The sequence below is a fragment of the Hesperophylax consimilis genome, chromosome 26 (genome assembly GCF_061612785.1).
Source record: "Hesperophylax consimilis isolate HC1 chromosome 26, BYU_Hcon_1.0, whole genome shotgun sequence".
NCBI lineage: Eukaryota > Metazoa > Arthropoda > Insecta > Trichoptera > Limnephilidae > Hesperophylax > Hesperophylax consimilis.
In genome coordinates this window covers 23739847-23756197 of record NC_142861.1, presented here as the reverse complement: position 1 = coordinate 23756197, position 16351 = coordinate 23739847, and the positions used below count along the sequence as shown (strand labels likewise).

At 35.7% G+C, this 16351-nt stretch overlaps 1 protein-coding gene across 1 annotated transcript in view; it reads left to right on the top strand.

Moving 5' to 3' along the window:
• Positions 1–15826, top strand: part of P58IPK (dnaJ homolog subfamily C member P58IPK) — a 30570-nt gene extending 14744 nt beyond the window's left edge. The window contains exons 8-10 of the mRNA XM_089647090.1: positions 7282–7414; positions 8528–8657; positions 10446–15826. Coding sequence (XP_089503216.1) covers positions 7282–7414; positions 8528–8657; positions 10446–10592 — 410 coding nt within the window. The 3' untranslated portion in view covers positions 10593–15826. The remainder of the gene's footprint in view (positions 1–7281; positions 7415–8527; positions 8658–10445) is intronic.
• The last annotated feature ends 525 nt before the right edge of the window (positions 15827–16351 follow it).

Sequence of the window (16351 nt, the reverse complement as noted above, 5' to 3'; positions counted from 1 at the left end):
AAACCATTTTTTATTTCAAACAACCGATTGTATATTTTCATCTCTTCAAGCCACAACACTTGAACAAGCACAGGCCGATCTCACACAGGAGTCGAAACGTTGGTTTTGTGTTTTTGTAAATTTAAACGGAAAGTCTCCGAAGGATAAGTTCAAGGTATCCGCGCGATCTTTTTCTCATAATTTCAATCTCCATTTTTTCTCGCCTAACGCCACGCGCACCGCGGAATCGTCGTCTCGCGTATTGTTCCCCAATCTACCTACCCGCGTAATTTTTGCTCGCCCGTCAAACCGATCGCAGGGCAGCCACCCGAAAAACTCTCAACAAAACAATAATCAGGCACTACCGTGGCAATCCAAACTTGCACAATTCTTTGACGTTACACTATTTTCTGGAACTTTGGGCTAGTGCGGATTTGTGGCAGTTTGCCTGCAGAAACCTGTATTACAATCCTAAAAGAAAAACTATCAGAATACAAGCTATTCTTGGATGAGGATATAATCTGTATCACCACAGATGGTGCCAAAGTAATGGTAAAAGTTGGAAAGCTGATCAAACCCGATCAACAACTTTGTTATGCTCATAGGATCCAATTGGCTGTTGTGGATATTATTTACAAAAAACAAACTTCTTCACCTAGTTGCCCAGAAGCCCATGAGAATCGTGAGAATGACTCGGAAAATGACGAAAATGACAATTTTGATTTGACGTTTCCTACACCTACAACAAGCGAAGTAAACCTGGCTATAGAGTACGCAGACGTTATTAATAAATTAAGAAAGGTAGTAAAACTATTTATAAACTATTTATAAGGTAGTAAAACTATTTTATAGTACTAAATGTTGGTTGTGATGGACCAAAGTCACAATCCAAAGAAGATGGCGCAAAATAGCATGGCAGAGACATCTATCGGAAAGATTACGTATGAATTGAAGGGGACTAATTTTTGGCTAAGGATTTTCTATCAAGGATATTTTAAGAGGAATTAAATTGCCCAATCGGAAGGGAGGAAGAAAGAAGGCGGAGCAAGGTCTGACAGGACAAAGAAGATGCCAGAAAATGAGTGAAGTTACGCTTTGATTAATACCACGTCGACCTTGAATATACTCCCATCGAATGTTTGGCTGAACTAACTGCCTAGAGCCACTCAAAAATCAAGGTTGATCGACTTCAAATTTTGAGGGTTCACAATCTTTTGAACTCCAAGTGCAGGTACAATGCCAGGCAGGGTTGCAACAGAATTGTTATTTGCGATATAGGTTTCCGATTTTTTTAGAATTCGAGTGAAAGGATTTAAAAAAAATTAGTTTAAGTATATTAATTATAATTAGTAACCACAGGAATTATCGCGGAGAATGGAGAACACAATTATAAAAAATCCATAAAAGTAACGGCATGTCAACATAAGAAATTTATAAGAAAACAAAACGAAACAAAGCGGAACAAAACGGAACAAAACGAAACAAAACGAAAAAAAAAAAAAACACAAAACGAAACAAAACGGAACAAAACGGCACATGATAGCACAAAACGAAGACAAACGCTACCAAATGGCACAAAATTACACAAAACTAAACAAATGAAAAACGGAACAAAGCAGCCCAAAACAACAGAATAAAATAAAACAAAACGGCACAAACAGCACAATACGGCTCAAAACGGAACAAAGCAGCCCAAACGGTTAAAATCGGAACAAAGCAGCACAAAACGGCACAAAACAGACAAAACAGCACAAAACAACACAAATCGCACAAAACGGCACAAATCGGTACAAAACAGCACAAAACGGCACAAATCGGCATAAAACGGCACAAAACGACACAAATCGGCACAAAACGGCACAAATCGGCACAAATCGTCACAAAACAGCACAAAACGGCACAAACGGCACAAAACAGCACAAAACGGCACAAAACTGCACAAAACGGCACAAATCGGCACAAAACTGCACAAATCGGCACCAAACGGCACAAAACAGCACAAAACGGCAAAATCGGTACAAAACAGCACAAATCGGCACAAAACAGCACAAAACGACACAAATCTAAACGATACCAGCATAAAAAACGGAACCAGTACAAAATGAAACATAACATAAAACAAAACGGCACAAACAGCACAATACGGCTCAAAACAGAACAAAGCAGCCCAAAACGGTGCAAATCTGAACAAAGCAGCCCAAAACGGTGCAAATCTGAACAAAGCAGCACAAAACGAAACAAATCTAAACGATACAAGCATAAAAAAGGAACAAGTAATAAGTAACAGAATAAAATAAAACAAAAAGGCACAAAACTGCACAAAACGGCACAAATCGGCACAAAACGGCACAAATTGACACAAAACAGCACAAAACGTAACAAATCGATAAAAAACGGCACAAAACGGCACAAAACAGCACAAAACCGCACAAATCGGTACAAAACGACACAAAACGACACAAATCGGCTCAAAACGGGACAAAGCAGCCCAAAACGGTGCAAATCTGAACAAAGCAGCACAAAACGAAACAAATCTAAACGATACCAGCATAAAAAAGGAAGAAGTAATAAGTAACAGAATAAAATAAAACAAAACGGTACAAACAGCACAATACGGCTCAAAACGGAACAAAGCAGCCCAAACGGTTAAAATCGGAACAAAGCAGCACAAAACGGCACAAATCGGAACAAAACGACACAAAACGACACAAATCGACACAAAACAGCTCAAATCGTCACAAAACGGCACAAAACAGAACAAAACGGCACAAATCAACACAAAACAGCACAAAACGGCACAAAACAGCACAAAACGACACAAATCTAAACGATACCAGCATAAAAAACGAAACATAACAGAACAAAATAAAACAAAACGGTACAAACAGCACAATACGGCTCAAAACGGAACAAAGCAGCCAAAAACGGTGCAAATCTAAACAAAACAGCACAAAACGGCACAAAACGGCACAAAACAGCACAAAACGGCACAAAACAGAAGAAAACGGCACAAATCGACACAAAACTGCACAAATCGGCACCAAACGGCACAAAACAGCACAAAACGGCAAAATCGGTACAAAACAGCACAAATCTGAACAAAGCAGCACAAAACGAAACAAATCTAAACGATACCAGCATAAAAAAGGAACAAGTAATAAGTAACAGAATAAAATAAAACAAAAAGGCACAAACAGCACAAAACTGCACAAAACGGCACAAATCGGCACAAAACGGCACAAAACAGCACAAAACGGCACAAAACAGCACAAAACTGCACAAAACAGCACAAATCGACACAAAACAGCACAAAACGGTTCACATCGGCACAAAACAGCACAAAACGTCACAAATCGATACAAAACAGCACAAAACGGCACAAAACAGCACAAAACCGCACAAATCGGTACAAAACGGCACAAAACGACACAAAACGGGCACAAAACAGCACAAAACGGCACAAATCGACACAAAACAGCACAAAACAGAACAAAACGACACAAATCTAAACGATACCAGCATAAAAAAAGGAACAAGTAATAAGTAACAGAATAAAATAAAACAAAAAGGCACAAACAGCACAAAACTGCACAAAACGGCACAAATCGGCACAAAACAGTACAAAACGTCACAAATCGACACAAAACAGCACAAAACGGCAGAAATCGGCACAAAACGGCACTAATCGACACAAAACAGCTCAAATCGACACAAAACAGCACAAATCGACAAAATACCACAAATCTAAACGATACCAGCATAAAAAACGGAACCAGTACAAAACGAATCATAACAGAATAAAATAAAACAAAATGGCACAAACAGCACAATACGGCTCAAAACGGAACAAAGCAGCCCAAACGGTTAAAATCCGAACAAAGCAGCACAAAACGGCACAAAACGACACAAAACTGCACAAATCGACACAAAACAGCACAAATCGGCACAAAACGGCACAAATCGGTACAAAACGGCACAAATCGGCATAAAACAGCCCAAATCGGCACAAAACGGCACAAATCGGCACAAAACGGCACAACTCGGCACAAATCGGCACAAATCGGCACAAAACGGCAAAATCGGCATAAAACAGCACAAATCGGCACAAAACAGCACAAAACGACACAAATCTTAACGATACCAGCATAAAAAACGGAACCAGTACAAAACGAAACGTAACAGAATAAAATAAAACAAAACGGCACAAACAGCACAATACGGCTCAAAACGGAACAAAGCAGCCCAAACGGTTAAAATCGGAACAAAGCAGCCCAAAACGGTGCAAATCTGAACAAAGCAGCACAAAACGAAACAAATCTAAACGATACCAGCATAAAAAAGGAACAAGTAATAAGTAACAGAATAAAATAAAACAAAACGGTGCAAACAGCACAATACGGCTCAAAACGGAACAAAGCAGCCCAAACGGTTAAAATCGGAACAAAGCAGCCCAAAACGGTGCAAATCTGAACAAAGCAGCACAAAACGAAACAAATCTAAACGATACCAGCATAAAAAAGGAACAAGTAATAAGTAACAGAATAAAATAAAACAAAACGGTGCAAACAGCACAATACGGCTCAAAACGGAACAAAGCAGCCCAAACGGTTAAAATCGGAACAAAGCAGCCCAAAACGGTGCAAATCTGAACAAAGCAGCACAAAACGAAACAAATCTAAACGATACCAGCATAAAAAAGGAACAAGTAATAAGTAACAGAATAAAATAAAACAAAACGGTGCAAACAGCACAATACGGCTCAAAACGGAACAAAGCAGCCCAAACGGTTAAAATCGGAACAAAGCAGCCCAAAACGGTGCAAATCTGAACAAAGCAGCACAAAACGAAACAAATCTAAACGATACCAGCATAAAAAAGGAACAAGTAATAAGTAACAGAATAAAATAAAACAAAACGGTGCAAACAGCACAATACGGCTCAAAACGGAACAAAGCAGCCCAAACGGTTAAAATCGGAACAAAGCAGCACAAAACGGCACAAAACGACACAAATCGGCACAAAACGACACAAAACGACACAAAACAGCACAAATCGGCACAAAACAGCACAAAACGACACACATCGGCACAAATCGGCACAAATCGACTCAATACAGCACAAAACGGCACAAATCGGAAAAATAGGCACATAGCGGCACAAATTGGCACAAATCGGCACAAAACAGCACAAATTCAGACAAAACGGCATAATTGGACACAAAACCGCATAAAACGGTACAAATCTGCACAAGGCGGCACAAATCGGCACAAAACAACACGAAACGGCCCAAATCGGCACAAAACGGCACAAATCGGCACTAAACGGCACAAATCGGCACAAAACTGCACAAAGCGGAACAAAACGACACAAAACAGCACAAAACGGAACAAATCGGCACAAAACAGTACAAATCCGCACAAAATAGCACAAATCGGCAAAAACAGCACAAATCGAATAAAAACGAAACAAAGGGGACACAATTAATACTATAACTTTTTTACGAAGCTATTTCCAAAATAATGTTTAATTAAACTTATGATGCTCATTGTACAAAATATTGTTTATCGTGTGAACGTTATTATTTAAATTTACGTTTCAGTTCAGTTTCAGTTTCAGTGCCGGCAATCCGGGCGTTTATTTTATTTTCATTTGTGTACATAGATTTCTTTTACCCACCTCACTAGACAAAGTCTGTTCCGAGGCGGGTATGTTATGTAAATTTATGTCTTATCTTATTCTTTGCCAATTTATGACTTAAACTTTACCTATGTCTCACTAAAGGTATGCCTATTAATAAATCATTTAAAATGTCCCAAATAACTTGTTTTATTATAGGTATAAATTTAAAACTCTAAAAACAAGGTTGGTAGATCGAGGTATCAGGTCTTTATTATACGATTGATTAGATATCTACGTCCACTCTGCTGGATCCCGCAAATACCTGGATCCAGCGGGACTAAGATTGTTCAGTCCCGCAAATACCTGGATTGACATTTTCTTGCGGGATTGCATTCCCTAGCGCGAGGTGACCATGTACAAATACTGCAGGTCCCAAGCTTAGCTCATTTGAATATTTTCTCTTTTGCTGTGTAATACACTTTTATAAATAAGAATACATCTACTGAATATTGTATGAAAAGAACTCTGAGGGTCGGTATATCAGTTGCCTTTTAAGCTCGGCTTAAGAGATATTTACGATTGTCAAGTTGCTAACAGGTGGGAATCCTGATAACCCAATCTGACTCATAACATGAAAGAATACAGTGAAACTATCTAACTAGTACATACTTCTGTGAACAGTAGACTCCGTGTCCAAAAAATTATGTTGCAAATTTTCTCTTATTTAATAAATCTAAACCAGAACTTCATCGGAAATCATAAGATTTGTAAATAGGTACTTAATAATAAACCATATATTTTATGTAATGTTTTTCATACTTTAAATAAAGAATTATGCAATCTGTCCAAAGAAACATTACTCAATGACAATTCTTTTTTAAAACTTTCTTTGTTCAGGTAGGTACCATAATAGTTAAAAATGCAAATAAGAAAGTCGAAGTAAACACTGTTTTAACACAATGATTTCACACTGAAAAAAAGGATCCATTAAAATGGCCACCATCTTGAAACTTGAAATTTACAGACAAATGTAAAACGGTCATGTTAAAGTAATACTTTGCTACGCTCAGTCCAGGGGGGTATAACTCCGATCCAAAATTATATCATTATTAACTATATCCACCATATATGTCAACTTTATATATATCAACTTTCAGAGTTTTTCATTGGTGTATGTATAGTATAATAAGTAGGCTCCGAATGATAATTGGACTGTCTATATTTTGGCATATCTATGGTTTTTGGGACCAATTTGTTTCATACAAAAAGCTTGAAGATATTGATCTAGTGAGTGGTTTATTTATGGCACAGTCATTAAGGTTTTTTCAATGGACTGGGGTATGGAAAATTCTTATATTATGTGGGTTCTCAATTAGACCATTTTTATTTTGGTGCTGGGCAGACAAACAAAACTTAAAACTTTGAATGTTTACACATTCATTATAGACAGTGAACTGAAATCGATTTTCGCCTCCATAGGGTCAATTTGGAATTACATAAATTAAATTAACCGCGCTTTGTGCGGACACAATTGTTATCAATTCTCCATCAAATTTTTTTACGCAATAATGCTTGTACATAAAATGTAACAACGTACAAGGTATTACTTAACAATTCACATAGCAAAATTCTTATTTTTTCCTGGATTAAGTTAATTATTGTATCGTGTATTTTTGTTTCCAGCTATTTATAAGTACCAGGATGCTCTGGCAATGGACGACTCCAACCCTCGCGCCAAGGAAGGAAGGCAGCGCGCACAAAAGCTGCAGAAACAAGCAGAGAAGAGGGATTATTATAAAATACTTGATGTTAAAAGGTTGGTTATCCATTCATACAGAATCACCCTGTAGATACTCTCAGAATTACTCCGGTGAGAGACTGGCAATCAGAATCAACACGTTGCTTGAAATGGCTTTAGCCGTGTTTAATGACCTGATCTTACTAGCCGTGTTCTTCCCTACGACATCTCCTTCCCTTCCCTACTACCTGTAGCCTCACAACATACCCTAATTGGGAATGCCATAGTCCTACTGGCTCCGGTTAGTTAGGAGTGGTTGAGACTCGTATGCAGGATTTCACATATATTTTTTTTTAATAGCATTACACTACATTTTCAATACATTTAAAATATTGAATCCATATAAAACAGGCGTACTTAACACTTTTGACTAACTTAACCTTTTGAACGCTGCCGTAACAACAGATTTTACGGTGGGAAATCAGTATTGTTGCAACCCTTGATATGGCAACTTTGGATGCCGATGCGCGGATCATCAATTTGTTTTCCACTAGGCATAGTAAATCTAAATATATTGCAATGCTTTATTAGTGAAAATATTAAAATAAAACATTTTTATTGTGACTATCATGGCGGCGAATGCGTCTGCCCACCTGCTATGTGGTAGGCCAGATTTAGAGAGACTTGTTGAAGGAGATCTTTTTACCTCTCCAGCGGGAGTCTCTTGATCCATCGCCTTGCACCACTGTGGGAGTGATTAATTCAAACATCAATTAAAACAATTTGTAACAGTATGTATCTGTACTGGACGCTTCGACTGCGATTTGCCAGCTTCCTTTTGAGGGTAAAGATTTGCGAATGAAGACTAACTAAACTGATTGGGCCAATTGCTACACTTGTTAATATGGAGCAATTATTCTTATCCCCAAACAGGATACATGGGGGCATTGAGAAACAGAGAAAGAGCCGAAATTTAATTATTCAGGTGTAACGGTTGCGGGTAACACCACATGCGTAATTTCAAAGATGAGTCATCTTGTAAATACGAGAGAACAGATAATCAATTATTTTAATTAGAACATTTTTGGTAATAAGCTTCTGTTGTCGAATACAGTATCCCTCATTTGTGGAAATATGTAGGGTAGGTATTCCATTATGTAGCGTATATGATTTTGGTTTGTTACATTTCAGATCAGCTACAAAGCAGGAGGTGGTGAAGGCGTACCGGAGAGCAGCGCAGAAGTGGCACCCGGACAACTTCCAGGGAGATGAGAAAAAGGTGGCGGAGAAGAGATTCATCGATGTTGCGGCTGCCAAGGAGGTAAGCGCATAAAACTGTCTCACCATTTAATTATTTATTTAAGTAGGGTTTAAACATATTTTTTACTGCGCCTGTCTCACTAGGGATATTCTGTGTCTAGATAGGATAGTTTACTGCGCCTGTCTCACTAGGGATATTCTGTGTCTAGATAGGATAGTTTACTGCGCCTGTCTTACTAGCAGAGATGTGCAAAATGGGTACCCAAAACCATTTGAAATGCAAAATGGAAATGGGTTAAAACTTTTCCATTTGAAAATGCAAAATGCAAAATGGTTTTTAGAAAAGCATTTAAAATGCAAAATGCAAAATACCTATTTTCAAAATGCATTGAAAATGCAAAATGGTTTCTCAGGTCAAACAATTAAAATAATTAAACAATTTTTAAACAATTTTGTCATTTAATAATGGACATCAATGTAGAACAAACATATTACATGATGGTAAATCCAAAAACACCACGACTACAGATTATGAAACCACAAAAAATTTGCGCGGTTCTAATGTTGCCAACGTAAAAACATAGAAACTGCTGTTTGTTGTTTTTTTGTTTAATTCGTAGAACTCCATTTATTTATTTTTTTAATTAAATTAAAATCAAATTTAATAATATAATTATTAAGTTCTGCAAGTATTTTTTGGTTTTTTTTTGCAAAAACCAAAAAATACTTGCAGAACTTATAATTATATTATTAAATTTGATTATAATTAAATTTAAAAAAAATAGAAACTGCTATCTAACATTTAATATTACAGCGTCATGGCCCCATGTTCAGTATTTTTTGTAATGGTATCACTCAATTGCCAGGGCTCTTACCAGGGAGCAACTTGACTAATGTAAATTATCTCTCATAGGGAGGTTGAGGACCGGCTGATATTTGGGGCTTATGAAAAAAAGATGAGTGGAGATAGTAGGAAGAATGTTGCAATGCAAAAAGCATTTAAAATGGAAAATGCATTGAGAAAAGCATTTAAAATGCAAAATGCAAAATGGTTTTTAGAAAAGCATTTAAAATGCAAAATGGAAAATACCCATTTTGCATTTCCATTTGAAATGGATTTATTTGAAATAAAGCACATCTCTGCTTACTAGGGATATTTTGTGTCGAGACAGGATAGTTCATTGCGCCTGTCTCACTAGGGATTTTCCGTGTCTAGACAAGATAGTTTGCTGCGTCTGTCTCACTTGGGATATCTTGTGTCGAGACAGGTTAGTTTAAAAATATCTTATTTTATCAATATTCAAGGCTAATTTCGATAGCTACATTTTTTGATAAGTTGGAAGAAAAATATTTGATAGAATCAATTCAGGTTGGTATTGGTAATAGTAATGGGATTAGAGAACTTTTAATCTAGATTTGGGCGAGTTGACTAATTGTTGATGATCCAATGTTTAGGCCAAGATTTTAAATTTTTTAATTGTCTTGTTTTGTCAGGTATATTTGTATGGTTTAGTTTTTGAAATTGTTTTGGGTATTTGAGTAAAAGTTACATTTTTTTTTTTAAAGAGATGGTTTTTGTGTAAATCTGCCAAATATCTGGTGCATGAAATTTGTGCTTGTTGAAATCTACAGTGCTTATTATTATGGGGACTTTGAGTATCACTTTAATGATTAATTTTAGAGCCTTCGATAATCTATGGCTGATAGTGTTGTACCATTGGGGATTCCATAGACCCACTGGTTCCAGTTAGTAAGGAGCAGTTGGTGAAGGCGATTTCTAAATAAAAAAAGAGATAAAAGTTACTCAAAGTAAATTTGAAAAATTCTTTATGTTTTTTTATCTTTTCAGGTTCTAACAGACCCCGAAAAGCGCGCTCAATATGACGCGGGCGACGACCCCCTGGATCCGGAGAACGGGCGCGGCGGCCAGGGCGGTAGTCCCTTCCACCACTTCCACCACGGCAGCCCCTTCCAATTCAAGTTCCACTTCAACTGATGCACGCCCCGCACTGCATGTCCGGTGACCCCCGCCGACCCCTCCCCACCTAACTCTTGCCGCGCCACCATGAGTTACTTCGACGGCCAGCTCGTCGTGTCACTGCAGGAGAAAACAAAAGCGCTTAGCGTCATCGACTTGTTCGCCAAGAAGCGCAGCTGAGGGTGGTTTTTTTCTTTCTTTTTAACGGCGTGCTTTCTCCCTGTACTTATAAAACTTCAAACATAAACAATATATTTACAAAAAAAATCTAAAGTGCAAAAATGTATAGTGAAATTCTCGTATAATTTTTTTTGTGGAAACCTTATATAAGGGTTTCACTGTATTTACATGGATTTTGTATAATATTGTCATTGACATAGTGCACAAATGTGTTAGTGCAATCCTAGTGAAAATTTTGCTTAAAACTTTAATATAAGAATTAAAGCAACACCATTACTATTGATATCGATGATAAATTAATTCTTTGTGAATTTAGTAATGTAGTTTTTAAATCATCTTAAGAGACAAGGTATCTTTATATTTACATTAAATTGCACTTAAGACATTTTTGCACTATGCCATTGATATGTATGTGCATCATCAGTCAGGACATTGTAATGTTGATTATTCAGATTGGAACATTAACCTTTTACATTCGATCACATCACACCTTTGCTACGATGGATTAGGCCGTATCAACCCTCGATACAGCAACTTAGGTTGAAGATAATGTGTCGCTTAGGGGCATTGTAAAACCTGAGGTGGTTAACACAGTCAAAAGGTTGATTTGGCATTACAGCTTTCGCAAAGGACATTGAAGAATAGCTAAAAAAAATGGGGAAAAAAAATTGTGGTGTTTTTGCTTTGTACGTTCTTTTGGTTCTTTCGTACAAGCGAATATATACTTTGGTTGGTGGCGTCAAATATCGGCCGTGATACTACTAATAATTTAGCAGTCATAGATTTTATACAAATCTCAATTATATTTGTTGATTTTTTTTTTTTGATGGCTCATTGCTAACGGGTTTTTCATGCTTAATATATTATGTAATTACATGCTCTATTTTGTGTTTCTAATCTTACTGAATGGAGACTAAGAGTACCACCATGATGAATGATATTAAATATCACTAGCAAATGGTTCCTTCTAATTTATATCTCACGAATTTTACCGTGTGTTCAAAATATTTTCAAATATACATAATAACTCTATATCTGTTTGTTTGCTGGCAGATGCAGACTCATGGTTTTTCAAGTTAGGATATTTTTTTTTTATTTATAGTGTATTTTGTTTCATAAATGTAAAAAATATCCTCACTTATGAAGCTGTGAGTTTGCATTTATCCAAAGAACTTAAGCCTTAGTATGGACAGCCAACGAACAAGAATTTTAACTTGGCCACTTGTCGCTGTACGCTCACAATGTAAATCAAGGTTTGCACCGACAGATTGGCCCTCAAAGGGTTAAAAAAATGGTTCTTACTAATATTACTATCGAAAAATTCGCAATTTAGTTTTCAGGACGGGGCCTGATTTAATGAATTCTGAATGGGTTAAAATTGAACATTTAAAAAATTATCAATCAGATTTAAAAAACAATTTATGTATTATGTATTTTGCTAAAGTATACGTCTTCGATGAAAGAGCTTATTTGTGACAATCTATCGCTGTTTAAGAGAAAATAATAATTAGTTCTGCTTTTAGCAAAGAAACAGTACAGGGCCGATATTTTGCCAATAAAAGGCTTGCTGTCTAAATTATGTGCAATAATAGATTTAAAGAAATTGCTGTAAGTTGACAGTGAATAAATTTAATGATGACATAAGACCTTTTATGTTTCAATAACCTGACACTTGGTTTTCTGTGCCATTAAAGAAGGCGCTCAGCGGAAGAGCGACTCAACCACCGAAAAATTCATAATCAGCGAAAACATCAAATTGTTGAAACTAATTTAGTAATGAAATGAACAATATTATATAGCGCCATCCTTTCAAATCAGTTAAAACTAAAATTAGGCCACTGTGACTATATAGATATTACAAAAATCTATAACAATCTGATGTTTTCGCTGATAAAATTTTTTGTTGGTTGGGCCAATTTCCCGCTGAGCGCCTCAACTAACGTATTAGTACTATTGTCAGTTGGCCAAGAACTACCTCGGTTTGTGCTTTTACCAACCTCGAAAACCCAATGTTTCTATGTAACATAACTTGTAGTGGAAGAGAGTTGTTTTAAACATTTTTTGTTTATAACGGCAGTAACACATCAATTTTGTAAATAAAATTTACACAAGTAAAACTACACAATAATCTTTTGATAATTGCAATTTTTTTAACGCAAAATTTAAAAAAAAACTTTGCTTCTCTGAAAGACTGATTTAATTCTTTAAGATTACTTCAAAAGTTACTACATCTTCAAAGCACAAATTCAATGTTATCCATGAAAAAAATAATATTTTATAAATTTTAACCTCAACAAAAAACTGTTTTACAGCATTTTTTTTTCATACTAACTTTGACTACACATTTACTAACAAAGTCATGCTTGTATTTAATTTGTAAGATGATTAATTTGATTGTGTAATTTTATTTTTATGAAATTGTAATTTTTGGCCTCTAAGCATTGAAAGCTTATAATTATTTGATAACAATTTATAAATAATTATGTATCACATATTGTAATAGGTAACAAATGAAACATAGTATGTACATAATAATAAATTTTATTTATTGTAGTTCTGTTGTATTTTTTCCATTCCGTTTTAGATATGTAATTCTATTATGTATATAAAATAAAATCAATTTAATTCCATTTTACAATATTGTGTATTTGAATAATATATTTATGCAACCACTATTAAGCAGAAAATCTGTGCGTATGAAACAGTAATATGTAGTTTACTCTCGAACAGTGAGTTCTAGAATTTGCACAGCTTTTTCTGCCGGGAAATTCTAAACACATGGCATACATTGTGAGCCGTGGAGCTTAGAAATAATTAATTTAAATGTGGCAAGATGCCATATTTTTTATTTCAATTCTTGGGCGAAACCGGGTAGTAAATAGTATAATTACAGTTTTGTAGTCACCGCTAGAAAATGATTCATTTAAAAATGGAAAATTAATTTTGTTTGTTATTGCCTAAGATATTATATAGACAATTTTCAGTTCTTATGGCCTGAACACAGTCTGTTGCAATTATTGTATACTGGTATGTATAAAATTAAATAAGGTTACCAAATGAAAATTTGTAGCTTAACCTTCGGAAAACTGTTTGTGCACCAGTGAATTTTTTCCTGCCGACAAATCGTTAACGCGCTGCTGGCATTGAAATTTCGCCCTATCTGGAACTTTATGATATACAGTTTAAACCTGTATGCCATGAGAAAGTGCATACAATTTTTTGACAGAATCGCTTGCACTTTAGAGTTCATTTTTTTATTCCATTTTTGTTTTCCCTCAAAAAGGGTCTGGTGTTCCAAAGGTTGTAATATTATAACTTCTTATTGTATGTAATTTTCTTTGAAAAAACATCTCAGCTCCAAATTATGAAAAGATGAATAAATGAACATAATTTTGAGTGTCAGGAAGAAGGAGAGTCAAAATTAAATTTTATCTATAGACATTCAAATTGTAGACCAACCAATTAGGGAAAAGGGAATAAACCCAAGTTGCGCATACATGGGAAGCGGCTTGACCGTCTCCATTTCTGTTATTTGTCAATAAATTAATCTGACAGTATACAGACAACTCGCATATTAATACCGCTATTCAGTCCTGGAAAATAAATCTACTTACGAATTACTAGTCCTTTTTATAAAGGCACGCAAATTGCTGGCTGCGTACTAAAAACTTAACTACAAATCCGGTAAACAAATGTTCTGGATTGGGAAATAAGCCAGAACTTTTTTACACTATTTAGTTAGACCTTTTTACAAACTCGTTACAATTTACCCACCTCCCACACATATTTGCAAACCTTTGCCATAGCGAACTTTACTTTTCTGCGCAGGGTCTGGTTATTTCAATGTATGTTCTTCGGTGCTCAATGTACGACTGGTGTCGTAGTTTATTCAAAGCGTTCTCGAACCCCCCTGGTGCCAAAAATATGGTCACGTGGTTTGTCGCCAGCTCGTCAAAATGATACCCTGATTTCGTGTTAGGACAAGTCTATCGAATTTGGATGTCTATGATTTTATCGAAACAAAGAATATTATGAAACGATTTGTGCATTTTTAAAATGCGACAAAGATTTGAGTGAACATATATTTTTTTTATTTTGACCTGCCTCTTTCTTCCATTTGCATAGATTTAACTGTTCCATAGATCAAGTTTCTTTAGCCAGGATATTTCTTTGTTTTCCTACGATGTTTCTTTATATTTATTCTTCCTCATCGTTCTATGACCAAAGTATTGGAGTTTTCTTCTCTTTGTAGTCATAATGTTATATTTGTTTGTAAATCTTTCCACCTACAGGATGTTTAGCACTCTAGAGTATATCCACATTTCAAATGCAACCAGTTTGCGGGTGGTAGCTTTTATCAGGGTAATTTTTCCGAAAAAGCAAGCTTTATTCAAGGTCAATGTTTCCAATGAAGCAAGCTTTATTCAAGGTCAATGTTCCAATGAAGCTAGCTTTGTTCAAGGTCAATGTTCCAAGGAAGCAAGCTTTATTCATGGTCAATGTTTCCAATGAAGCTAGCTTTAGAGGTCAATTTTTTCAACAAAGCTCGCTTTATTCAAGGTCAATGTTTCCAATGAAGCTAGCTTTATTCTAGGTCAATGTTTCAAATGAAGCAAGCTTTATTTAAAGTTAATGTTTTCAATGAAGCTAGCTTTATTCAAGATCAACGTTTCCGATGAAGCTGTCTTTTGTCAAGGTCTACTTTTCCGATGAAGCTAGATTTTGCTAAGGTCAATTTCTCCAATGAAGCTAAATTTTGTCAACGTATCCGATGAAGCTAACTTTTATTAAGGTCAAATTTTCCAACTAAGCCAGGAGGTGATATTTCCAAAGTAATGTCATAAAAAATTGTATTGTCGTAGTACAAAGTGACTTGATGTCACTTTGTATTTATTAATACATGTATTGTATTATTTTTGAGGTGTAATATTTTTATAAAATATTCGTAAGGCCATCTCTAGTTCAATGCAGTACCTTTAGGTGGGACTTTTATCAGTGTGTGCGTATGTTTAGTGATTGAGTATGTTGTAAATATTTTTATTATGATTTAATAAAATTATATTGTTTCTTAATCCTTGTTTGCTACTTATTTTCCTACCCTTTTCAGGACATGATGAACCTGGATTATATTTTTAATTTTGAAGAGATTATTCAATTTATGCAAAGATCGCTGTCTGAAGCCAGGGGGACTATGGTACGAGCAATTTGGGAATGTTGTGAGATGGAGAAAAATTGAGAAGGGCAAGTGGAAAGTACCTGTTAATTAAATTACTCTGATTTAGACCTCCGTGGTCGAGAGGTAAGGCTCTTGACTAGCAACTCAGAAGTTGTTGGTTCAAATCCCTTGGGGGCATTAAAGTTTTATTTAATTAATTTGTGTTGTTACACAATTAATTAATTAAAAAATAATATAAAGTATACTTGCGGCATTCCAAAGTAGAAGATACTCTCAGTATCTCCCTGGTGTAAGACCACCATTCAGAATTGAAACATTGCTTGAAATGACTTTATCCGTGTTTGGAGACCAGATCTGAATAGCTAGGTACTTCCCTTCCCCACTACCTTCAGCCTCACAACTTACCCCAATTGGGGATGCC